The sequence below is a fragment of the Oncorhynchus tshawytscha genome, linkage group LG30, assembly GCF_018296145.1.
Source record: "Oncorhynchus tshawytscha isolate Ot180627B linkage group LG30, Otsh_v2.0, whole genome shotgun sequence".
Classification (NCBI taxonomy): Eukaryota; Metazoa; Chordata; class Actinopteri; order Salmoniformes; family Salmonidae; genus Oncorhynchus; species Oncorhynchus tshawytscha.
In genome coordinates this window covers 17,874,026-17,900,748 of record NC_056458.1, presented here as the reverse complement: position 1 = coordinate 17,900,748, position 26,723 = coordinate 17,874,026, and the positions used below count along the sequence as shown (strand labels likewise).

General features: G+C 41.5%; 1 protein-coding gene across 5 annotated transcripts in view; it reads right to left on the bottom strand.

Moving 5' to 3' along the window:
* The window catches only part of LOC112228632 (misshapen-like kinase 1), a 52,835-nt gene extending 26,229 nt beyond the window's left edge, over window positions 1-26,606 (bottom strand). For 3 of the 5 annotated variants that reach the window (XM_024394101.2, XM_024394102.2, XM_024394105.2), the window contains exons 1-11: window positions 25,531-26,606; window positions 15,329-15,394; window positions 12,712-12,894; window positions 12,397-12,507; window positions 12,150-12,240; window positions 8,954-9,084; window positions 8,819-8,873; window positions 4,915-4,993; window positions 3,159-3,334; window positions 968-1,037; window positions 557-770 (exon numbers count right to left, since the gene is read on the bottom strand). In XM_024394101.2, coding sequence (XP_024249869.1) covers window positions 557-770; window positions 968-1,037; window positions 3,159-3,334; window positions 4,915-4,993; window positions 8,819-8,873; window positions 8,954-9,084; window positions 12,150-12,240; window positions 12,397-12,507; window positions 12,712-12,894; window positions 15,329-15,394; window positions 25,531-25,587 — 1,233 coding nt within the window. In that variant the 5' untranslated portion in view covers window positions 25,588-26,606. The remainder of the gene's footprint in view (window positions 1-556; window positions 771-967; window positions 1,038-3,158; window positions 3,335-4,914; window positions 4,994-8,818; window positions 8,874-8,953; window positions 9,085-12,149; window positions 12,241-12,396; window positions 12,508-12,711; window positions 12,895-15,328; window positions 15,395-25,530) is intronic. The other 2 variants (XM_024394104.2, XM_024394107.2) reach the window with 1 other exon arrangement.
* Window positions 26,607-26,723: the final 117 nt, after the last annotated feature.

Below are 26,723 nucleotides of genomic sequence, written 5' to 3'. Positions count from 1 at the left end.
AGGACGGAGGAGAGAGGGCGCAGGAGGTGAGAGAGGACGGGGAGAAAGGGCGCAGGAGGTGAGAGAGGACGGGGGAGAAAGGGCGCAGGAGGTGAGAGAGGACGGGGAGAAAGGGCGCAGGAGGTGAGAGAGATGCAGGAGAGAGGGCGCAGGAGGTGAGAAAGGGCGCAGGAGGTGAGAGAGGACGAGGAGAGAGGGCGCAGGAGGTGAGAGAGGATGCAGGAGGAGAGAGGACGGAGGAGAGAGGGCGCAGGAGGTGAGAGGGGACGGGGAGAGAGGGCGCAGGAGGTGAGAGGGGACGGGGGAGAGAGGGCGCAGGAGGTAAGAGAGGACGCGGGAGAGAGGGCGCAGGAGGTGAGAGAGGACGGAGGAGAGAGGGCGCAGGAGGTGAGAGAGGATGCAGGAGAGAGGGCGCAGGAGTTGAGAGGACGCAGGAGGGTGGGCGCAGGAGGTGAGAGAGGACAGAGGAGAGAGGGCGCAGGAGGTGAGAGAGGATGCAAGAGAGAGGGCGCAGGAGGTGAGCAAATGTAATTGATATAAGGCCTGTGTGTATTACCTCTTCCAGGCGGCGGCGCTGTTCTTTCTGCTCCTCGATGCGTTTCTGTCGGTCGTGCAGCAGCTGTCTCTTGTGTTCCTCTGGGTCTCGGCGCTGGGCGGCCAGCTGGGCCTGCTGTCTCTTCAGAGCCTCTGATCGCTCCTTGTTCTCCTGCTGCAGACGCAGGAAGTCCCGCCTCAACGTCGACTCACCAGGCACATTCAGGATGGAGGTACTAGAGGACGGAGAGAGAGAGAGGAGGAAGGGTTAGAGAGGACGATGCAGAGAGACAGAGACATATAGCAGGATGAGGTGACGGAAAGATCATAGTAGAGAAGCAGGAGAATGTGTCATTCATCTCAGGGCAATGTGGTCTTATATTACTGCAGTATTGCTTGGGGTAGTAACGTTGTTGGGGTAGTGTTGTGTTACCTGGACTCTCCGTCTTCCCCACGGTTCTCATCCTCCTCATCACTGCCACTGTACTCATACTCTGTCTCCTCTGAAACAAAGACAGTAAGAGTGAGAACAGAAGTGAGAACGCATAGCATCTACAGTGCATTCGGAAAGTATTCAGACCCCTTGATTTTTTCCACATTGCTACGTTACATCCTTATTCAATAATGGATTAAATCATTTTTTTCCGCCTCAATCTTCTCACAATACCCCATAATTACAAAGCAAAAACATGTTTTTAAAATTTTTTTTTCTTCTTAATAATACCCGAAATATATCACATTTACGTAAGTATTCAGACCCTTTACTAAGTACGTTGTTGAAGCACCTTTGGCAACGATTATAGCATTGCGTCTTCTTGGCTATGACGCTACAAGCTTGGCACACCTGTATTTGGGGAGTTTCTCCCATTCTTCTCTGCAAATCCTCTCAAGCTCTGTCAGGTTGGATGGGGAGTGTCGCTGCACAGCTATTTTCAGGTCTCTCCAGTGCTGTTCAAGTCCAGGCTCTGGTTGGGCCACTCAAGGACATTCAGAGACGGGTCCCGAAGCCACTCCTGCATTGTCTTGGCTGTGTGCTTAGGGTCGTTGTCCTGTTGGAAGGTGAACCTTTGCCACAGTCTGAGATCCTGAGTGCTCTGGAGCAGGTTTACATCAAGGATATCTCTGTACTTTGCTCCAATCATCTTTCCCTCAATCCTGACTGGTCTCCCAGTCCCTGCCGCTGAAAAACATCCCCACAGCATGATGCTGCCATCACCATGCTTCACCGTAGGGATGGTGCCAGGTTTCCTCCAGATGTGACAATTTGCTTTCAGGCCAAATAGCTCAATCTTGGTTTCATCAGACCAGAGTATCTTGTTTCACATGGTCTGAGAGTCCTTTAGGTGCATTTTGGCAAACTCCAAGCAGGCTGTCATGTGCCTTTTAATGAGGAGTGGCTTCCATCTGGCCTAGGAAGAGTCTTGGTGGTTCCAAACTTCTTCCATTTAAAAATGATGGGAAGCCACTGTGTTCTTGAAGGACTTTCAATGCTGCAGAAATGTTTTGATACTGTGCATCGACACAATCCTGTCTCGGAGCTCTACGGACAATTCCTTTGACCTCATGACTTGTTTTTTGCTCTGACATGCACTGTCAACTATGGGACCTTATATAGACAGGTGTGTGCATTTCCAAATCATGTCCAATCAATTGAATTTACCACAAGTGGACTCCGATCAAGTTGTATAAACATCTCAAGGATGATCAATGGAAACAGGATGCACCTGAATTGCGAGTCTCATAACAAAGGGTCTGAATAGTTAGGTAAATAATGTATTATATAGCTTTTCCTTGTCATTATGGGGTATTGCTTGTAGATTGATGAGTGAAAAAAATACTTGATCCATTTTACAATAAGGCTGTAACGTAACAAAATGTGTAAAAAGTGAAGGGGTCTAAATATTTTGCAGAATGCACTATAGTACTGCAAACAATGACCATAATACATCCCACCCTCACCCTCCAAACCATAATACATCCCACCCTCACCCTTCAAACCATAATACATCCCACCCTCCAAACCCATCACCCTTCAAACCATAATACATCCCACCCTCCAAACCATAATACATCCCAAACCCATCACCCTTCAAACCATAATACATCCCACCCTCCAAACCATAATACATCCCACCCTCACCCTTCAAACCATAATACATCCCACCCTCCAAACCATAATACATCCCACCCTCACCCTTCAAACCATAATACATCCCACCCTCCAAACCATAATACATCCCACCCTCACCCTCCAAACCTTCAAACCATAATACATCCCACCCTCAAACCATAATACATCCCACCATAATACATCCCCCTCACCCTCCAAACCATAATACATCCCACCCTCACCCTCCATACCATAATATACCTCACCCTCCATACCATAATATACCTCACCCTCCATACCATAATACACCTCACCCTCCATACCATAATATACCTCACCCTCCATACCATAATATACCTCACCCTCCATACCATAATACACCTCACCCCCACCCTCCAATCAAAAATACACCCCACCCTCAGTCTCCAACAACCATTATATGGAAAACACAAAATAGCTCAACCCAAATTACAGAGGCCTCAGTCAGGTTCAGGCCGGCCCTTCCCTCTCTCACCCTTCTCTCCCCTCTTCTTGCGTGTGCGGTCAATGTGGTCTTTGAGCTGGATGCGGACTTGGCGCTCTGTGGGCTGGTCCCGGATGAACGAGTGCTTCAGGAGCTGCTCTGTGGACGGCCGGCTGGTGTACGTCTTCACCAGGCAGCCCTCAATAAAATCTATAAACTTCTTAGACCTGAAGGGGGGGGTAATGAGTGTCAGAGTCAGGTGAGGCAGAGGAGGATAATGAGTAACATCTGTTTGGTGGACAGAGATGGGACAGCTGGTGTGAGTGGGACTTTTAGGAGGCCTGGTATCTCCTGTAGGTCACATGTAATTGGGAATGAAAACTATCCCAAGAAGAGTGTTCAGAAAAAGAGAAGAAGAACAGGAAAGGTCTGTGTGTGGGAGAGTGAAATAGAGACAGAAAGACAGTCAGTGTCCATTCATTTAAAGTGGCAATGTACAACAGTGCTCCTTTAGGTAGATCTTTCACTGGTATTTTCATGGGAACGCAAGGCCTTTATCATTGGGCTTTGTACAGAAACGTTTGGTGATCAACTAGGAATGCCTTGGATATCGACCGGTTGGTGACTACTGGACTAATAGAGCTCCACAGTTTGTAGTCCTAAAAAATGTAAATGCGTTACCTCTGGTTCGTTCAGCCATTGCTATGGGGGAATTAAATGGGGAAAGAATCGTTTTTTGGGGGATAAACACCAAAAATAAGGCCTGTGGTAAACACAGGCTTAGAAGAGTTCTATGAGATCCTTTTGTGAACTTTGAAGCATGTATGTAATCAAAATAAGCACATAAAGGCTTCAGAATTCATGAAGGTCATGTTAACTGACTGATGAGGCAAGGAACAGAGAGCGCAAGCTGTTTTTGCTACTTTCTCAAACCATCAATAGCCTATAGTAGCATCATGCAGCCCATACATGTTTTGATTTCTAAGGTATTCTAAAAAGGTCTGTATCATTCACAACTAAAGTTGACAATTCACTCTAAATCTAGGACTTGTTTCAAAGTATCACTTTTATGCTCAACATAGCCACTTCATATGCGCACTTGCTCTGTAAATGGTAAAAATATCCTTTCTACTTTATTCAGCTAAGTTCAATTATATTCTTCTTACTATAAAATAAAATAATAGAATGCCACGGGACATAAGAATAGCTTGTCAGCTAAATGAACAAGCCTAAAGCAGGAGCATTGCCAAATAACATACGCCTACAGTAGGCCAAGTCATATTCTGTTCTTCTGAAATACATTTTCCTCATATCATAATGTTTCTTTAGACGTGAATAAAATAAATCATGGATTTATTGTGTTGGTGTATATTCAATTGATATATTATACCATTATACTATGTTTTAATGTAGATGTTCCAAAGGCGCGTAAATACTGGACATACTAAATGTGTTTATGTTAATTAACGGTAAATTACCGAGACTGGCAGTCTTTTGCAAGACAATAACCAACTGAGAAAATGCCATGACCGCCACAGCCCTAATGTTGATTTAGTCTGAGTGATAACATTTCTCACGTCACTGTACTTCCAGTGGAAAGTACAGTGTAGGAAAGGAATCCATGGCCAGCTGGTGTTGGACGTAAATAGTTCTGTAAAGCGCAGCAGGGCTAGGGTAAGGAAGGCATCTTATCACTGCAGAGGAAGGGATGGAGGGCAGTGAGGGGAGTCAAGACAAAATAGCTATGTCCTAAAATAAAACTGACGTTTCAGAAAAAACAACAGCAGAATCTAAACAGCACACTCACCACTTCTTGGACTTGAGTTTGGGAGGGGGGTTCCTCGGGATGAGGAACAGAGCTCTCATTGGGTGCATATCACACAGAGCTGGAGGTGGAGAGAGAGGGGGGAGAGCGAGAGGTATGGGGAAAAAGGTATTATGGATTGGTATTATACCCACCAAGCATTTAAATCAAAACAGAATTGAAATACCAGTAGTGTATTACTATACAGTATAAATACCAGTAGTGTATTACTATACAGTATAAATACCAGTAGTATATTACTATACAGTATAAACACCAGTAGTGTATTACTATACAGTATAAACACCAGTAGTGTATTACTATACAGTATAAACACCAGTAGTGTATTACTATACAGTATAAACACCAGTAGTGTATTACTATACAGTATAAACACCAGTAGTGTATTACTATACAGTATAAACACCAGTAGTGTATTACTATACAGTATAAACACCAGTAGTGTATTACTACAGTATAAACACCAGTAGTGTATTACTATACAGTATAAACACCAGTAGTGTATTACTATACAGTATAAACACCAGTAGTGTATTACTATACAGTATAAATACCAGTAGTATATTACTACACAGTATAAACACCAGTAGTGTATTACTATACAGTATAAACACAAGTAGTGTATTACTATACAGTATAAACACCAGTAGTGTATTACTATACAGTATAAATACCAGTAGTGTATTACTATACAGTATAAATACCAGTAGTATATTACTATACAGTATACACTTGTAATGGAGCACATAATTCTATGCAGAAAATTGTTACACTAATAGCCTAGCTACTCCCAGTCAATATCTGTGGTCTTCCTAATCCCAATCCTTATCCTTTCTTTGTTCCCTCACACCTATTGCCCCATTGTCTTGTTTGAGCAACACTGTTACTCCTTGTCTTCCCAGCGTAGCTAGCAAAACCTGTCTGGTTAGGTTATCAGCTCAACAATAAAAGGCATTCTAGAATGCATACACTGGCGGTACTTCTGATACTGCCCAAGGCATTCAGTGGGTTTTATTGCAGAACCTTGTGACGACACAATGATTACATGACCAGTTTAAGTTGGCCATTCCTTACTCTCGACATGTATAAGGGTTGTGCTGTATATGTTTTGTATGTGCATCTGTGGGAACTTAAATGTGACACCTGTACAGACAGACAGGCACGTTTCACCTGTTTTGCACATCTAGAATGTATGTCGGTTTGTTCAAATTAGTGAAACTAGTCTGATCATGTCAGACCACAGGGTGGTTTGGTAAAGTTTTGAAAAAATGACAATTAGCCAGTAGTATCCCACAGTAAGCAGTAGAAACTAACACAGTATTAGCTCAGTACCTGAAGCAAGGATATTCATATTCCTGTAACCATTTGAAAGGAAACACTTTGAAGTTTGTGGAAATGTGAAATGAATGTAGAAGAATAACACATTAGATCTGGTAAAAGATAATACAAACAAAAAAAATATGCCATAAATCCCCTTGAGACAGGGGGAATGGAAGCTTGTATGCAACAGCGAGGGGAAATTGAATGCAAGCTTCATAAATGAAATGAAAACATTTCTAGCCTGTCTAGCTATGGATAACAGGGCTGACATGCTCAGTTTTCCACCACAAAACACCAGAACTTGGCCAAAAAGAGTAGAGCCAGCTCACCTGCTTTTACACTAGGGTTTGAGCATAAGATGTTAAAATGCTGTTTGGATTTTTATAAATATTTAAGGAATAGTTTCACCATATTAAAATGTATTCAGTTCACTTAACAGGGTTGACCTTAAAATGAGGGTACAGTTTTTTTTATTTGACCTTAAAAGGAACCAATAATAACAGTAAATAAATAATAATTGCCAGAAATGACCTTGTCAATGCAACATAACTAGGGCTTTACAATGATGGTGAAACGGAAATGGGTTAAAATCTTCCTTGAAGTCACAAAGTGTGCACACAGGGTTATGTCAAAATGCTTCATTTTAGCAAGTCTTCATTTTCATGTGCTCCATATTAGAGGGCTCTTCATTTAATATCACAGGCTTTTAAAATTAAATATTTGTGCACACTCTTAAAATATCAAAAGGGACACAAAAAACACTAATTTCATTGAACGACCCATGGGCTATGTCATGCATACTAGGTGGGTACAGCAACAGCAGGAGCACCAGGCTTCCGAGAGACTCCTTCAGTTAGGCACCCCCCCCCCCTTCAAAGCTGCCTACAGTGGGAGCAGTGTGCAGTGATACAGTGCCTTTAGAAAGTATTCATACCCCTTGAATTATTCAACATTTTGTTGTGTTACAGACTGAATTCAAAATGTATTATACTGAACAAATTAGTTTACATCCCAGATAGTGAGCATTTCTCCTTTGCCAAGATAATCCATCCACCTGACTGATGTGGCATATCAAGCTCATTAAACAGCATGATCATTACACAGGTGTACCTTGTGCTGGGGGCAATAAAAGGCCACTCTAAAATGTGCAGTTGTGTCACACAACCCAATGCCACAGATGTCTCAAGTTGAGGGAGCATGCAATTGGCATGCTGACTGCAGGAATGACCACCAGAGCTGTTGCCAGAAAATGTCATGTTAATTTCTCGTCCATAAGCCGCCTCCAACGTTGTTTTAGAGATTTTGGTATTACGTCCAACCAGCATCACAACCGTAGACTACATGTACCACGTCAGCCCAGGAACTTCACATTAGGCTTCTTCACCTGCGGGATGGTCTGAGACCAGACACCCAGACAGCTGATGAAAATGACAAGTATTCATGTCTGTAATAAAGCCATTTTTGGGGGAAAAACACATTCTGAAAAGCTGGGCCTTGCTCCCCAGTGGGTGGGCCAGTCTCCCAAGTGGGTGGGGCCTAGCTTGGTGAAATGCTGTAGAGACAGTTGTCCTTCTGGCAGGCTCTCCCATCTCAGCCCAAAAACTCTGTAGTTCTGTCAGAGTGGTTATTGGGTTCTTGGTCACCCCCCTGACAAAGTATCTTCTTGTCCAGTTGCTCAGTTTGGTTGGACAGCCAGCTCTAGGCAGTGTTGGAAGTACCATGTTTTTTCCATTTCCCAATGATAGAGACCACTGTGCTCTTGGATATTTGCAGCACTCTAGAAATTGTTTATTACCCTTCCCCAGATATGCCTCATCATAATTCTCTCTGAGATCTACAGACAGTTTCTTGAACTTGGTATATGGTAAAGTCTCTGCTCTGACATGCACTGTCAACTGTAGGACCTTATATAGACAGGTGTGTTTCTTTCTAAATCATGTCCAAACAATTGAATTGGCCACAGGTGGATGAAGTTGTAGTGACATCTCAAGGAAGATAAAAGGAAATTGGATGCACCGAAGCTTAATTTGGAGTGTCATAGCAAAGTGGAATAATTATGTAAATTAGATATCTGCATTTCATTTCAATAAATTAGCTAAAATTTCCAAAAACATTTTCACTGCCATTATGAGGTATTGTGTGTAGATGGGCGAGAACATAAATATATTTTATACATTTTGAATTCAGTCTGTAACACAAAATGTGGAATAAGTCAAGGGGTAAAAATACTTTCTGAAGGCACTGTATGTGCTTGTAGTAGTGCTTTGCGATTTGATATAGAGTAGGCAATCTAGCGCCACAGATCAATAGCCCCCCCCACCTCGTATCTTACATGAGCAGCACAGTGGTGAATGAGCCATCTCTTAAACACAGGGCTTGATTTACGGGCCAGTAATGAGACAGGGGGAAGATTATTCAATCTCTCTACTGCAGGTTTATGTTATGCGGAATGTGTTCTTGAGAACTGGAGATAAAGCTGTTTCGTGTGTGTGTGTGTGTTTGTAGATGAATAGGGTAATAAAGTGGAGTCAGATGTGTGTGTGTGGGCTCACTGTACTGTACTTACGAGGAGCTCCCTCTGCCGTCTCTATGGCTGTGATCCCCAGGGACCAGATATCACTCTGTGGACACACCAGTGAGAATTAGTAGCCACTCTCAAACACAAACATAGACACACGTTAGGATGGAAAGGGGTCATTACCCTGTAGTCATAGGTGGAGTCTGGGTTCTCGTCACAGGCGATGACCTCAGGGGCCATCCAATAAGGCGTACCGATGAAGGTGTTCCTGCGCCCCACAGTCCTGTCCAGCTGAGCACTCACCCCAAAGTCCACTGGCCACAGTGGAGAGGACAGAAGTCAGTATTAGTAGTAGAATGTTAGCAACTATTCTCTTTTTTGACTTTGCTTCAAGTCTTGATTTAGTTAAGTTGTAGATAAAGAAATAATACAAATGCATAGAGTGCCTGGGGGTGAGTCAATGTTTAGACTGAGGAAAGCTGCTGTAAACACACACTGGAGGGTAACTTACAGGCTCAAAGAGCAGAGGGGTATACCCGCTGCAAGCTAGATCTACTCAGGGTTTTCTAAAGCTAGCCAGCTTCAGTTAGCTTCCCATTCCAGCTCAGGCTTCATCCGTGCTATAACGGTGGATATTGCTTGACCGCCTGCCTCTAGCAGGCTTGTAACTGCGTGTGCAAGTCGCACATGGCTAGTTGAATGCCAAACTCTTCATTTAAAACTCTTAATTTAAATTTAAAGAAAATGTATCTTGCAAATTCAGCAGGCTATCGTGTGAAAGAAACTTTTAGAAATTGCATCCTTATTTTATTACTTTGGTGTGTTTTGATGTGGTTATCAATATATGAGCACCTTGTTCCCCACTCCTATTGATAAAATAATTGTATTAAGTCAAACAAAAGTTTCTGTGCGTGACGTGCATTTGTCATTACTAAATGTGCAATGTGATAGGTATTTCTCTACACACAAAAACACGTTTGATTAATAAAATATTTAATCAGTTGTGTTCCTCAAATCAAAATCAAATTTATAAAAATGTAATCAAATTGTATTTGTTACATGCTTCGTAAACAACATATCTAGACTAAGAGTGAAATAATTACTTACGGGCCCTTCCCAACAATGCAGAGAGAAGAAGAGAAATAATAGAAAAATAATAACACAAGGCATAAACACAGGGTACCAGTACCAAGTCAATGTGCAGGGGTACAAGGTTATTGAGGTAGACATGAACATATAGAAGAGTATAAAGTGACTAGTCAATAGGATAGATAAACTGCAACAGCTTTTGGAAGAGTCAAAAGAGTGCAAAAAGGGTCAATGTAGATTGTGCGAGTAGCTATTGGTAAGTATATACAGTGGGGCAAAAAAGTATTTAGTCAGCCACTAATTGTGCAAGTTCTCCCACTTAAAAAGATGAGAGAGGCCTGTAATTTTCATCATAGGTACACTTCAACTAGGATAGACAAAATGAGAAGACAAAAAATCCAGAAAATCACATTGTAGGATTTTTAATGAATTTATTTGCAAATTATGGTGGAAAATAAGTATTGGTCACCTACAAACAAGAAAGATTTCTGGCTCTCACAGACCTGTAACTTCTTCTTTAAGAGGCTCCTCTGTCCTCCACTCGTTACCTGCATTAATGGCACCTGTTTGAACTTGTCATCAGTATAAAAGACACCTGTCCACAACCTCAAACAGTCACACTCCAAACTCAACTATGGCCAAGACCAAAGAGCTGTCAAAGGACACCAGAAACAAAATTGTAGACCTGCACCAGGCTGGGAACACTGAATCTGCAATAGGTAAGCAGCTTGGTTTGAAGAAATCAACTGTGGGAGCAATTATTAGGAAATGGAAGACATACAAGACCACTGATAATCTCCCTCGATTTGGGGCTCCACGCAAGGTCTCACGTGGGGTCAAAATGATCACAAGAACGGTGAGCAAAAATCCCAGAACCACACGGGGGGGACCTAGTGAATGACCTGCAGAGAGCTGGGACCAAAGTAACAAAGCCTACCACACACTACACCGCCAGGGACTCAAATCCTGCAGTGCCAGACGTGTCCCCCTGCTTAAGCCAGTACATGTCCAGGCCCGTCTGAAGTTTGCTAGAGAGCATTTGGATGATCCAGAAGAAGATTGGGAGAATGTCATATGGTCAGATGAAACCAAAAATATAATTTTTGGTAAAAACTCAACTCGTCGTGTTTGGAGGACAAAGAATGCTGAGTTGCATCCAAAGAACACCATACCTACTGTGAAGCATGGGGGTGGAAACATCATGCTTTGGGGCTGTTTTTCTGCAAAGGGACCAGGATGACTGATCCGTGTAAAGGAAAGAATGAATGGGGCCATGTATCGTGATATTTTGAGTGAAAACCTCCTTCCATCAGCAAGGGCATTGAAGATGAAACATGGCTGGGTCTTTCAGCATGACAATGATCCCAAACACACCACCCGGGCAACGAAGGAGTGGCTTCGTAAGAAGCATTTCAAGGTCCTGGAGTGGCCTAGCCAGTCTCCAGATCTCCACCCCATAGAAAATCTTTGGAGGGAGTTGAAAGTCCATGTTGCCCAGCAACAGCCCCAAAACATCACTGCTCTAGAGGAGATCTGCATGGAGGAATGGGCCAAAATACCAGCAGCAGTGTGTGAAAACCTTGTGAACACTTACAGAAAACGTTTGACCTCTGTCATTGCCAACAAAGGGTATATAACAATGTATTGAGATAAACTTTTGTTATTGACCAAATACTTATTTTCCACCATCATTTGCAAATAAATTCATAAAAAATCCTAAAATGTGATTTTCTGGATTTTTTTTCTCATTTTGTCTGTCATAGTTTAAGTGGTCCTATGATGAAAATTACAGGCCTCTCATCTTTTTAAGTGGGAGAACTTGCACAATTGGTGTCTGACTAAAAACTTTTTTGCCCCACTGTACCTAACTACGTATCAGTCTTATGGCTTGGGGGTAGAAGCTGTTCAGGTGAAGGGGGTGATGACGTAATCTGAGAGGAAGGGAATCTGATTTAATTTGTCCTTAACTCGCCGCTCAGACACTACATTCAGTATAAATGTAGTTATCCCTGAGTTAGCCTGCCGCGGACCAAATTACATCTGAAGGATTCATTGCCATAGAAAGTTACCTGGCTAAAAGGTGAGCCAATTTTGTGGTCCCGGTTATCCTGAGTTGAACTCAGAGTTGACCAAAGTTACCTCACTAACTCCTCAAACTAGATTGATAGTATAGAGCTCAGGATTACATATTCATCACAACAAGCCCACACACTGTACATATAAACCATGTAGATAACACACAGGAAGCAGCAGAGCAAACACATGAACAGTTTAGCATCCATCCTCTCACCGAGTTTGACCTCTGCGTTCTCCGTCAGCAGCACGTTCTGTCCCTTGATGTCTCTGTGGATGACCTTGTGTTGGTGGAGGTGCGAGAGGCCCTGGGCATCAAAGAGAGGTCAGAGTTCAGTCAGGGGTTCGACGCCCTCTGGAGGGAGTCTGTAACGGTGCTTTTCCACTGTAGGTATTTACGCGGGTGCTTGGCCTAAAGACTGTTGTGTAATGGTTCTACGGTTGGGTGCAGTGTGGTTTCTCACCCTGAGGATTTCTCTGCAGATGTAAGCGATCCAGTCCTCCTTCAGAGAGTTACCCTTGGTGTTCTTCACTAGGTCTGTCACGGAGCCCGCCCCACAGAACTCCATCACCAGCTATACAGACAGGACGGAACTTAGCACACATAAATACACACAGACACACTGCAATGTTCACTGTAATAAATAATGCTGCCTGTAGTAATCATAATATTGTTTCTGTGCATTAAGCCATTCATGGATGTCAGAGACAACCCATTAAATAATGAAGCTCTCCCTCAGATTATACCACCAGACAGGGACAACAGCCATCACACTGACCCAGAGATGGTCATCATGTCCAGGTGGGCTCTTCTTGACGAAAGCTCCGTAGTAGGTGGCAATATTGCGGTGATGGCTGTACTTCTTCAGCATGTTGATCTCAGCTTTGATCTCTTCCTCTTCTTCCTCTGTCACGTCCATTACCTTGATGGCAGCCAGCTGGCCCGTCTTAACATGACGCCCCTGAATAAAGGCAGAGTAGACTTGATCATCTTAAAACCTGTTAGGGAGGCAGCGAATTTTCGCAGCTTTTTGTTAAATATCGTGCAAAATTTCAACGTCCTGCTACTCATGCAAGGAATATAGTAAATGCATATGATTAGTATGTGTGGATAGAAAACACTCTGATGTCTCTAAAACTGGTTAAATCATGTCTGTGGCAATAACAGAACGTGTTTAGGAGGCAAAATCCCAAGGAAAACTGTTCACCAAAAACACAAAAAAAATATCCATCCGCCAGTCTCTGTATTGTCTATGGCTAGGGAAAATAGATAGAGCCCCGTTTACAATGCCTACAGCTTCCACACGATGTCGCCAGTACTGGCAATTCAGTTGTAGTTTATCCTTGGTGGGATGAGGAATAAGCACTTCCTGTCTTGGGGTCCACCAAAGGAAGTTATGAAAGGGAGAATATGGACGATGATTTCAAGACTTGCTGCTATCGAATACAGATCGCCCCGTGATCAATTTGATCGATTATTAACATTTCTTAATACCTAAAGTTGGTTTACAAAGGTAGTTTGAAGTGTTTTGTCAAAGTTTATAGGCAACTTTTTTAATTAAAAAAAACCCCATTGCGTTTTGAAAAGGTGCTTTATCCTGGATCAGACGGGCTTCATAAATGGACATTTTGGGTATACATGGACGGATTTCATCGAAATAAATACCCAATTGTGATGTTTATGGGACATATAGGAGTGCCAACAAAGAAGCTCGTCAAAGGTAATGAATGTTTTATATTTTATTTCTGCGTTTTGTGTAGCGCCGGCTACGCTAATTATTTCTGTTTACGTCCCCTTTGGGTATTTCGGGGGTTGCATGCTATCAGATAATAGCTTCTCATGCTTTTGCCGAAAAGCATTTTACAAATCTGACATGTTGGCTAGATTCACAACGAGTGTAGCTTTAATTGAGTACCCTGCATGTGTGTTTTAATGAAAGTTTGAGTTGTATCGAGTACTATTAGTTGGCGCTCTGAAATTTCCGCTGATTTGGTCCCTGTACAGGGACAGCAGCCGTAAAAGGTCATCTTAACTCAGGGGTTCTTAAAGTGGTGTCTGCGGAAGTACTGCAGGAGGTCCGCGGCCAGATCTCAAAATAAATATATTTATTTTTTTCATTGCTTTTTTTATGAATATTACTAACAGATTAAACTAATTAACAGATTAAACTAATTTTGGCCAAGGGATCCATGGAATAAGTATATACGCTGTAATACAATATAATAATATTAAAGATACTATGTCATATTTTTGCATTGTAATTTCAGAAAATGTCTTCAATATATTTACAGTAATAGTGGAATGATAGTGTTTCACAGATTTTTTCCCCACAAAAAAATCTTCTTGGGCACAAACAAAATGGTGCAGCCTTCTTATTGGTCAACAAAAGATGGGCTGTCTCTTTTTCAAATTGACTGGGGCTAGAAAACACACACCAATAAGAAGGATGCATCATTAGAATGCAATTATGTGTGTACCCAATAGCATTTTGGGGGGGAAATATTGTGAAACACCATCATTCCACTATTACTGTAGGTATATTAAGGACATTTTCTGAAATTACAATGCAAAAATATGACATATAGCTACTTTAATCAAAATGTATGCTCTTAACCCTGGGTGGGCAATGGGCCTGGGAGGCTCATAGGGATATTGGTATTCACAGTACTCTACCAATTACACCTTTTTTTACTTAATACTTATTGTATTCCCCTAAAAATGTTTGCGGGGGGGGAGATTGAAAACGACTAAATACTATTTTCAAAAATGATGCTAAAAAAAAAGTTCCTTCCAAGGGCCCGAGACTTGGTTTGTCCGGTCATGCCCTGCCAAAGTCATTGTAGAACTTGTTGTATGCTATTTTTATCTCACTCGAGTTGTGTTATGATTATGAGGGGGTCAATGATTCATTTGCTATCACAAAAGGGGTTCCAGGCCCCAAAAAGTTTGAGAACCCCTGTCTTAACTGGTCAATCAATCAAAACAAGAAACTGAAGGCTAGGACAGCAGATGTCAGCTCTAAAAATACATCTTAACTTTGAGAAAAAATTCTCTAATAGTTAAAGGAACTCTGCCCTGGTTTAATCTGTTTTGAGAGTGATTATGCTGTATGTTTCACCACATAATTTTCTCTTCATCTCTACTTTTCAGTTCAGTTACTCTCCATCTTCTCATTACTACTACCAGTCTTCTCGGCTCCTCAGACTGACAGCCACAGCGTGGTCCAGCACAGCTGCATTAATCTGGCCTAATCTCAGATTTACTACCACAACAAGGGTTTGATAAGAGGAGACGCTCAGACAGCATCAATATAAGCTTAAATTGTCTCGGTGGTTCAGTGTCTCTCAACTACACTGGATTGCTGATCCAAGCCCCATCCATACGTCTTGTCTTACCTTGTACACCTGTCCATAGGTCCCATTGCCAACCACCTCCACCAGCTCAAAGATCCCTGCTGGGTCCTGGAAAAAAGATGGACATATTCATTAAGATTGTCAGACAGAGACACAACAGACCACCAGGCCAGATAGACTTGGAGACAAGATGCCGAGACAGACATGGTGAGCACATGGAGTGCTTTCAGAAAGTATTCATACACCTCTACTTTTTTGCAAATTTGGTTGTATTACAGCCTGAATTTAAAATGGATTCAATTGTGATTTGCTACTGGCCCCCACACACACACACAGTCAAAGTGGAATGAAGTTTTTTGCGATTTTAACAAATTAAGAAAAAATGAAAAGCTGAAATGTATTGAGTCAATAAGTATTCAACCTCTTTGTTATGACAAACCTAAATAAGCTCAGGAGTAAAGATTTCCTTAAAAAGGTCACATAATAAGTTGCATGGACTCACTGTGTGCAATAATAGTGTTAACATGTTCATCTCTGTACCCCACACATACAGATAATTGTAAGGTCCCTCAGTCGAGCAGTGAATTTCAAATACAGATTCAACCACAAAGACCTGTAAGATTTTCCAATGCCTCACAAAGAAGGGCACCTATTAGTAGATGGCTAAAAACTTTTTAAAGACATTGAATATGGTAAAGTTATTAATTACACTTTGGATGACGTATCAATACAGCCAGTCACTACAGAGATACATCCTTTGGAGAGGAAGGAAAGCACTCAGGGACTTCATTGTAAGGCCAATGGTGACTTTAAAACAGTTCCAGAGTTTAAACTGAGGATTGATCAACAACATTGTAGTTCATCCAAAATACTATCCTAATTGACAGAGTGAAAGGGAAGCCTGTACATAATAAAAATATTCCAAAACATGCATCCTGTTTCCTGTTTACAACAAGGCACAAAGTAATACTGCAAAAACCATATCAAAGCAATTAACTTTTTGTCCTGAATACAACATGTTATGTTTGTGGCAAATCCAATACAACACAGTTTTGATGCAAATCTATGGCAAGATTTGAAAATGGTTGTCTATGAATGATCAACAACCAATTTGACAGAGCTTGTTTTTTTTTTAAGGAATAATAAAAAATGGCTAAATGTTTCACAATCCAGGTGTGAAAAGCTCTTAGAGACTTACCCAGAAAGACTCACAGCTGCAATCGCTGCCAACATTTAATAGATTCCAATAGATTTACAAAAATATCTCATTTTGTCATTATGGGGTACTGTGTGTACATGTGTGAGAGAAAATAAATATATTTAATAAAATAGATTCCAGCTGTAATAGAACAAAATGTGGAATAGGTAAAGGGGTATCAAATCAAATCAAATTTTATTGGTCACATACACATGGGTTCGCAGATGTTATTGCGAGTGTAGTGAAATGCTTGTGCATCTAGTTCCGACAGTGCAGCAATATCTAACGTAATCTAACAATTCCACAACTACATAAACACACAAATCTAAGTAAAGGATTTGAATATTAACATGTAAATATATGGATGAGCAATGACAGATCGGCACAGGCAAGATGCAACAGATGGTATAAGTACAGTATACACATATGAGATGAGTAATGCAAGATATGTAAACATTATTAAAGTGACTAGAGATCCATTTATTAAAGTGGCCAATGATTTCAAGTCTGTATGTGTTAGCGATGGATGTTTAAAAGTCTGGTGGCCTTGAGATAGAAGCTGTTTTTCAGTCTCTCGGTCCCAGCTTTGATGTACCTGTATTGACCTCGCCTTCTGGATGGTAGCGGGGTGAACAAGCAGTAGCTCGGGTGGTTGTTGTCATTGATGATTATTTTGGCCTTCCTGTGACATCGGGTGCTGTAGGTGTCCTGGAGGGCAGGTAGTTTGCCCCGGTGATGCATTGTGCAGACCGCACTACCCTCTGGAGAGCCTTGCCATTGTGGGTGGTGCAGTGGCCGTACCAGGCGGTGATACAGCCCGACAGGATGCTCTCAATTGTGCATCTGTAAAAGTTTGTGAGGGTTTTAGGTGACAAGCCATATTTCTTCAGCCTCATGAGGGAAGAGGCGCTGTTGTGCCTTCTTCGCCATATGGTCTTTGTGTGTGGACCATTTCAGTTTGTCCGTGATGCGTAAACAGAGGAAGTCAAAATTGTCCACCTTCTCCACTGCTGTCCCATCGATATGGATAGGGGGGTGCTCCCTCTGCTGTTTCCTGAAGCCCACGATCATCTCCTTTGTTTTGTTGACATTGAGTGAGAGGTTGTTTTGCTGAAACCACACTGAGTGCCCTCACCTCCTCCCTGTAGGCTGTCTCGTCGTTGTTGGTAATCAAGCCTACAACTGTTGTGTGGTCTGCAAACTTGATGATTGAGTTGGAAGCGTGCATGGCCACGCAGTCATTGGTGAACAAGGAGTACAGGAGGGAGCTGAGCACACACCCTTTTGGAGCCCGTGTTGAGGATCAGCGAAGTGGAGATGTTTCCTACCTTCACCACCTGGGGGCAGCCCGTCAGGAAGTCCAGGACCTAATTGCACAGTGCGGGGTTGAGACCCAGGGCCTCTAGCTTAATGATGAGCTTGGAGGGTACTATGGTGTTGAATGCTGAGCTATAGTCAATGAACATCATTCTTACATAGGTATTCCTCTTGTCCAGAAGGGATAGGGCAGTGTGCAGTGTGATGGCGATTGCATCGTCTGTGGATCTATTGGGGCGGTAAGCAAATTGAAGTAGGTCTAGGGTGACAGGTAAGGTGGAGGTGATATGATCCTTGACTAACTTCTTAAAGCACTTCATGATGACATGAGTGAGTGTTACTGGGTATGAATACTTTTTGAAGGCACTGTAGGCCTTGACCCCACAAATAAGGAGGCCAGATAGATATTGAGATGTTTTGAGCTCATAAAAGCTAGACATCATCCAACTTTTGTTATAGGGAAGGGAGTAATTGAATTTTCTATTTATTTCCCCACCATAAGATAAAAACCACAGGTGACGTTCATTATGGCTACGTTCATTAAACAAAATATTAAAATAAGTCATTGCTTTTTTCCCTGGGAAAAAAAAAAAAAAAAAAAAGGAGAAACACACAGTTCCACTTTCACCGTGTGATTCAATATGGCCTGTGTAGGATCTTTGGGCGGTGGGCCTGCTGCTGGTTTAGGTTGGAAATGTACAGCGTGACCATCCTGCTTTCATATTGTTTCAATAATGGGTCTGTCAATTCCTGACTTTTTCCAGTGTTTGTCTTTAATTAACAGAGAGAAATCATACAAGGAGAGGTGAGAGAGGTGTACAAGAGAATGAGGCATACATACATACATAGATGTGAGCATTAGGGCTAAGGGTTTGAGAGAAAAATATGAAATAAACAGTGGGAATGACAAACGGTCCAATTAGGGCATCCATGCTGTGTGTAAGAGGAGCACTAGGAGCAGGAGAAGCAGGATCAACAGACTGACAAAAGGGTTGGAGTAAAAGCTCTTGAGTACAAGTGTTCAAAATAGGGGAAATGAATGAAATGACAGGGAACGATGGAATAGAAGAGGCTAATGCAATCATCCAGAGGGAGGAGAGAGAGATGGCAGCATCGCCCACGTCCAACGCAGAGTGAGAAGAGAGGGAAGAAAAAGAGATTGAGGGGGAGGGTGGAGCTGTATTAAAGCTAAGGAGTGCAGAGGGCTGTACCAGCGACAAACTGTCAACACTGATCACAGACAGAGCAACACACTCTGGACCAACTGGTAACTTCACTTCCGTCAACTTAACTTGGGTGCAGAAGTGCAAACTCCATCCATTGACAATGCTGTTAGATCTTTGTGTGTCAGAAGACTCCCCTAATGTCTGTGTACTTACCTAGAGAAAACCACCTCTCTCTCTCTCCCTGGACAAGCCCATCACAACCACAAATAATGAGGCCTTTAGACTCACACTACCAAAACGTCAAATAAGAAACACAACAACGGTGTCTGTAAGGGGGCCGGTCGGTCAACAAATAGCCTAGAACAGATTTGGGAGTTGAAGGTAAGCGTCGATTCAATGTGTGTTGACACTTGTCAGACCACCTGACATTTTCTGATGCGGGGTCATGAAGAATTTAGCCTATTCTACTAACTACACCACTATAATCTGAGTCTTCTGCATAAAGAGAAGTCATAGTCATGCACTATTACTAGCCTACTGTAGGTTCTACTTGCTATGTGAATGTGTGTGTTTATGTGTGTGTGTAATGTGCAGCAGGCAGAGTGGGTGTTATAAGGACAGCTATCAAACAATAAGCTCAAGTGAATCATCCCTCTCAGAGCCCTCTCTCAAAATGGAGAATTAAATAGCATTGCCTGGAGAGGTCTGGTCTGTAACTCGTTGTACTGAAATTGCTAGAGTTTGTTGGTGAGATATATTAAAATTTCCCTTTATCAAACTATACTCCACCCTGTTAGATGCTCCTTAGTCTTTGTTTGATGATATACTGACACCAGATCTTGGTATTAGAATGGCCAACCTCAAATGATGGCCCACATTACAAATTCATCTCATTTTACAGATACCTGGAAAGTCAGCGACTGAAAATCTGGATTTGTTTATCCTTCTAATTTTAAAAGCCGTTGGATCTTAGTGTTTTAAAAAGTCTAATAAATCCATGTAATAAAGCCTACACCTTCACAATAAATCCTTTATTTATTTTAGACAGGTCTAAAGAAGCATGATATGAAGAAAATGTAGTCTATTTCAGAAGAAAAGAATAGCATACTGAGTTGTCCTTATGTTAGGTCCTGATCTAGCTAGGTCCTGATCTAGCTATGCCATATGGCTGTGTGCTACACTAAGCAGACAAGATTTGCTTAGAATTCCATGGATTGTTATATATTATTTTATAGTATGAAGAATACAATTGAACAAAGCTAAATAAAATAGAAAGGATATTTTCTCCAAATGACTTGAGGGAGTGCGGCTATTCTGTGTTGAGAGGTTAACAAAGAAATAGGTACCCTATATGCTTAATTTCACGTTATCAATGTAACTTCAGTTCTACAAACGTTGGGCTATATCGTTTTGATTTTTAATACATTGCAAGGCCGCATGATGCTACTAATGAGGATTTGAAAAAAGTTGCATGAAAAGGCATGAGCTCGGCTTTGATTTATTTTGATGTTTTTACACAGGCTGTACACACTTCATCAGTCTCCCATTCCCAATTTGACAAGCACTTGATAATGCCTTGAATTTCCAGGCGGCATCCCCTTTGTGTGGCCGTAATGCCCACTAAAAAAATCCATGCCTTTTGCGGCTAGTGGCCGTTGTACCCTTGGGCTAAATATAATAATTATAGCATACAACACCCACTCCTCCCTGGGTGCTGCATGCTCCGAAGCACCTCTCACTCACATGGCTCTTCATCACGTGATCAGGTCTTTCTCACAGGCTACAAGTGAAGACAGACACATCGGCGACGCAGCTGCGCACGTCCTTATCCAATTCCGAGGTGTATATTGAAGATATTGGAAGAACTGTCCACATTTACTTTTTCAGCCAACAAGATGAGTCGGCCTAACGAAACAGAAAAAGCACTAAGATCTAATATCCCCATAGTACAAAAGTATTCCAAACAAAGTCTGGGACAGTTGTGGGATGCGATAGATCCCAAATGAATACATCCACTAGCATCCCCAAAAATGTTTGATGCAATGTTGATAACCTAATAGTTTATTTCTTCACATTATAAGCGCAGCAATTTGCACACAGCAGTAGGCTATAAGCACAAATGTTCCATTAGCGGGAAAACACCATTATCAGAAGTGACCGCAAATGTGATTATGCATGTAATGCTTTTATTATGAAGGTGCATTTTTATGGTGAAAATTACCTTCTACAAACTTGAAACTCACACACTACTTATGTATGCCAGTTAGGCTCTACACCCATTGTAAAGTGGCTTAATGTCCTTAATTTTAAGAAGTTATTTGGCATCTTTAGTTGTGATACAAATCTTATCAAAACATATAGGCCCATGGACGAGGCTACATGAGGTGCATGACTATGATTCAAAAAAGTTGCACAAAAAAGGCATTGTTTCTTGCCTTATGCGGGGCACCATTCACAAGTGATTATGTATAATTCACAAGTGATAGGCTAATATTGTTACCCATCAGACTATTCTTGATTTAATCGTGTCTTTACATATACTAAATGTGTGAAATTTGTTTTGATTTAGAATGGACCATTAATCATGCACCTCTCAAAAACAGGGGCAGCTCTCAAAAACATGCACCTCTCAAAAACAGGGGCAGAGGGAAAAAATACATATATGCACTAAAATAGCGAATGGAGGGCACTTTTCCCGTGGTTCATTTTCATGCCAGTCAAGTAGGCTATACTGCTGTTGTAAAGATAAGTAATGTGCTTAATATTAGGGAAGTTGAGAAATAAATATAATAGGCCTCAAGCAATTGCAAAGCCTATTGAAATGTTGCACAACATGAGCTCATGGGCTCTCATTAAGTGTTTGATTAGATTTTCGATTATATTTGCATTGATGTCAGAGTGGTTAGAGAGACAGTGGAGTGCTGAGTACCAAGCAGTTAGCACGTTTGGTAGGCTACTAATGACCATCAGCAGCATCAGAGCTTGGAGAAGCCTAATTACCGTGACTAAACAGTCACGCGGAATTTGACTGCCTTCATGACTCGTAATAATAATAAAGTCACCGTAACAGCCCTAGTCACCATGTCCAACTTGTTCCACCCCACTTTATTTTATTTAGAGTAGGATTGCAGCCTACACAATAAATAATTTGTAATATTATTGGTAGTAACCATCTGGATGTCACCGTGTTACAGTCTACCCTGCTCAATGGGGGAGATTTTGCGCTGCAAGCCAACAACACGGGGCAGCGTATACTTCGCTCCTGCTTGCCGCAGTAAGGAGATGGAAGAAGCTAGATCAGGGGTCTCCAACAGGTTGATCGCAAGCTACAAGCAGGTCGCCAAACAATTCTGAAAGTGTATGTATTTTTCACCTGTTTCACCAAATACTGTCAAACAAGTCTCAATTATCAGACAGCTCAAGCTCTATCCAATCAAATCCACATTATCCCACCCTTAGCCAGAATTTGATTGAAAAGCACAATATCAGCCAAATAAGTTCCATCAATATTGCCCATGTATGTCCAGTACCAGTCAAAAGTTTGGACACCCCTACTCATTCAAGGGTTTTAGTTTTGACTATTTTCTACATTGTAGAATAATAGTGACGACATCAAAACTATGAAATAACACATATGGAATCATGTAGTAACCAAAAAGTGTTAAACAAATAAAATACATTTGAGATTCTTCAAAGTAGCCACCCTTTGCCTTGATGGCAGCTTTGTACACTCTTGGCATTCTCTCAACCAGCTTCATGAGGTAGTCGCCTGGAATGCATTTCAATTAACAGGTGTGCCTTGTTAAAAGTTTAATGTGGAATTTCTTTCCTTCTTAATAAGTTTGAGCCAATCAGTTGTGTTGTGACAAGGTAGGGGTGGTATAATACAGAAGATGGTCTTTTACCAAATAGGACTAAGTCCATATTATGGCAAGAACAGCTCAAATAAGCAGAGAAACAACAGTCCATCATTACTTTAAGACATGAAGGTCAGTCAATCAGGAAACTTTCAAGAACTTTGAAAGTTTCTTCAAGTGCAGTTGCAAAAACCATCCAGCGCTATGATGAAACTGGCTCTCATGAGGACTACCACAGAAAAGGAAGACCCAGGGTTAGCTCTGCTGCAGAGGATACGTTCATTAGAGTTAACTGCACCTCAGAATGCAGCCCAAATGCTTCAGAGTTCAAGTAACAGATACATCTCAACATCAACTGTTCAGAGGAGACTGCGTGAATCAGGCCTTCATGGTCAAATTGCTGCAAAGAAACCACTACTAAAGAACACCAATACTGTACATGGTACTTTTATATAAAGCAATCACATAATAATAAATTACCAAACATAAGCTCTTTAACCCCACCCCTTAGCCATTCTCAGCCCATCCCACCTATCACCATAGACCACCCTCAGTTGGTTTCCATGGGCCATTTATTTTTTTAAATTGTGCTATTTTACATATATTTTGAACCATTCTAATCGTATAGTACCAACAGATTGTGTGCTAAAGATGAAAACCTTTCCTACGGGTATTATTATATTATTTAGTGGCTGATGGCTCCCGAAATCACCCCACATCAATAAATTTGTTATAACAAACTCTGAATGTGACAGTCAAATGGATGCAGAGGACATGACAAATAAACTCAAAAAAGGGGAATATTTACAGGTTGCTTAGGAGGTAAAGGGAAAGTCAGATGTGTGGAATAAATGTGACTAGTTGTGGAAAATACTGGAGATCAAGAAAAAGAAGGTAAGGAGCAAGCGCTGTGTGCATATTGTGTGTGTCAAACAGGTGCTGTATAGATTACAATATAATTTCTCTGATTGTTTTGAACAATGTAAACACTAAATAAAGTATAAGCATACTAGAGAGTCTGTTGTAAAAAAAATGTGTTAAGCCTTTATTACAGCAGACTTAAAACAGTAGCATTCATTCGTGAATGCAATTTTCTAAATGGAATGGTTTATTCTTGTTTAAGCTAATTATTCTAGGCTTGCTTTATTTTAAAACTAAAACGCTTGACTGCATTTCAAATCATGAAAGACTCATAATGCTGTGTGATGACAATGAATGAATGATTGATTGATACAGTAGCCTATAGAAGTATTGAAATAAAGGCCTAAGTAAGTTACGGTATTAAGACTAAACAGGATGCGCTCTTAGGCCTACAGCTCAATGTGGTTATACAAGGCTTCTATACTAAGCCTACTAATGATAATGACAATTATTATTATAATAATGAGATCAAGAAAAATGAGTGTTATTATTATAATTATTGACAATTTGGAAGTGTAAACACTAAATAAATTATAAATATTACCAGAGTCTGTTCTAATGAAAAATGAAAAAAATACATGTAAAGCCTTTATCACAGCTGTTAATTTGTCATCGAATCACAGCCTACTTCGCCAAACGGGTGATGATTTAACAAAAGCGCATTTGCGTCAGGGTATATGCAGCAGTTTGGACCGCCTGGCTCGTTGAGAACTGTGTGAAGACCATTTCTTCCTAACAAAGAACGTAATTCATTTGCCAAAATTTTACATAATTATGACATAACATTGAAGGTTGTGCAATATAATAGCAATATTTAGACTTAGGGTTGCCACCTGTTCGATAAAATACGGAACGGTCTCGTATTTCACTGAAAGAATTCATGTTTTGTTTTCAAAATGATAGTTTCATGTACTGTTGTAATTTCCACCCGGCACAGCCAGAAGAGGACTGGCCACCCCTTAGAGCCTGGTTCCTCTCTAGGTTTCTTCCTAGGTTCCTGCATTCTAGGGAGTAAGTCCTGCACATGTGATTCTACATCTGCATTGCTTGCTGTTTTAGGCTGGGTTTCCGTATAGCACTTTGTGACATTGGCTGATGTAAAAAGGGCTTTATAAATACATTTGATTGATAACACTTGTCTGCCGAGCATTCAAATAACAAAATGTAATAAAACTCTGCACAGTTTACCTACCTCCAAAAACAACGCAACTATCCATGATGTTGATGCTATCCATCTGGTCAGTCAGACTGGCTGCAATCACTCACACAAAAAAAATCTACATAGTTCAATGCAACCTTCCTACACAAATCGGGAAAAGCAAGGTAAGGCTGGAAATGTTTTGGTGGGGATTCTGTCTCTACTTCCTCCGTCTCTCGCGCGCCTTTACTTCGTCACAGTGAACAACCGAACTCTGACCAATCAGCGCGGTTTTAAATGTTGCTATGTTTCTCGTGGGCGTGGTTTTGCACCAAGTTCGGCGTGGACAGTTTTGGACGACTGACTGAACCCGTACGTCTCCACTCGACTCTCGCTGCGCGACAAACGTCATCAGTTTAGGCGCTAGGCGTGTCTGTACAGCCTCTCCCTCAGCAAATACTAATAGTGCTTGCTTGCTTGCTAATAAGATTATCGTCAGTCAAAGCTAAAACACATGTTTTACCCACAACTGGCCATTTAACCTAAATAGAACGTTTGCTAGATGGAAGCTCATCAAAACTGAAAAGTACTCGTAAGTTTCCAAAAATGACAATCATCAATGAAGCTTTGGCACGCGCTGTACTTACCCTCAAAGCTGCGAGGTCGATGTCATCCAAGCTTCGTGTGGGGGCGTTTTCGGACATACTGGCAAAAGTAGTAAATTAGTTTTAAAAAGTAGCAGCGGGTAGAAAATCCAGGTGGCCCAATGTTTAATTTAGCCGTGTCCTGCACTGTCAGGTCCCGCGCAGACAGATATGGGGGTACCTTATGAGACTTGACTTGCTAACATAAACAACCAGACGCAAAATCGGCAAGGCGAAATGCAGTTAGCTAGCAAGCTAGTCCCATTGCGTTAGAGACCCAATATTGTGCTGCACTCTATGCGTTCATTTTGGCAATATTAATACGTATATGTTGCATGACAATTCGAACGAGGTGGTCATCTACATATACTTTGAATGTTTAACTACACAATACAATTATGTTTGTGAGATTAAACAAAAGTTAGAATAAGTAGCTAGCTAAGTTACCTGGCTAGGTAGCTAGCTGTTGGCTAAATAATAACAGCGCAATAATACGAAGGTGGTCTGCACCAGAGCTGTTAACGTTATCTAGCTAGCTACCCACGCACAAATCAAAAATAACATTTATTTTGAATAAGCTTGCATTCTAGCTGGCCGTAATTCGCGTCCTGCAGAGACTTAATGTTCCACAAATGACGTTGCAAGCAAATGGCGCGGTCAGTAGATCATATGTAGCCAGCTAGCTACGTCGAATGTCCGACATTCGATATCTGAACACAAACTTTCACTCCTTTCGCGTTGACACAGATCGCGCCTTACACTGCCTGTACCGACGGTGAAAAATGCCGTTTCTGTACGGATCCAATTGTACGAATTTGAGCTGGTTACGTACTTCTAAATATATACTTTAGTTAAGAGTATAGTTGATAACATCCAAGTAATTTCCCGACATATAGTCCATAAACTATTTCATCGCCATGTTTTGGTAACGATAGCCTTGTTCGTCTGTGTGATCGGCTATGACGTCCCTTTACAGCAAGTGTGCATCTATACACACACAACACCCTTCCTCTCTACTCTTTTTTTTCTCTCTCTTCCCACTCCCTACCCCGAAGAGTGCTACGGTACTGCATCGGGGACAAATGACCTGAGAGATGATCAGTAAACATACATACTACTGCAGCTGCCTTGGCTAGCCTAGTGTTTACCTGTCTGACTGGGACAATCACACATGGATTGACATGACTCAAAAACCA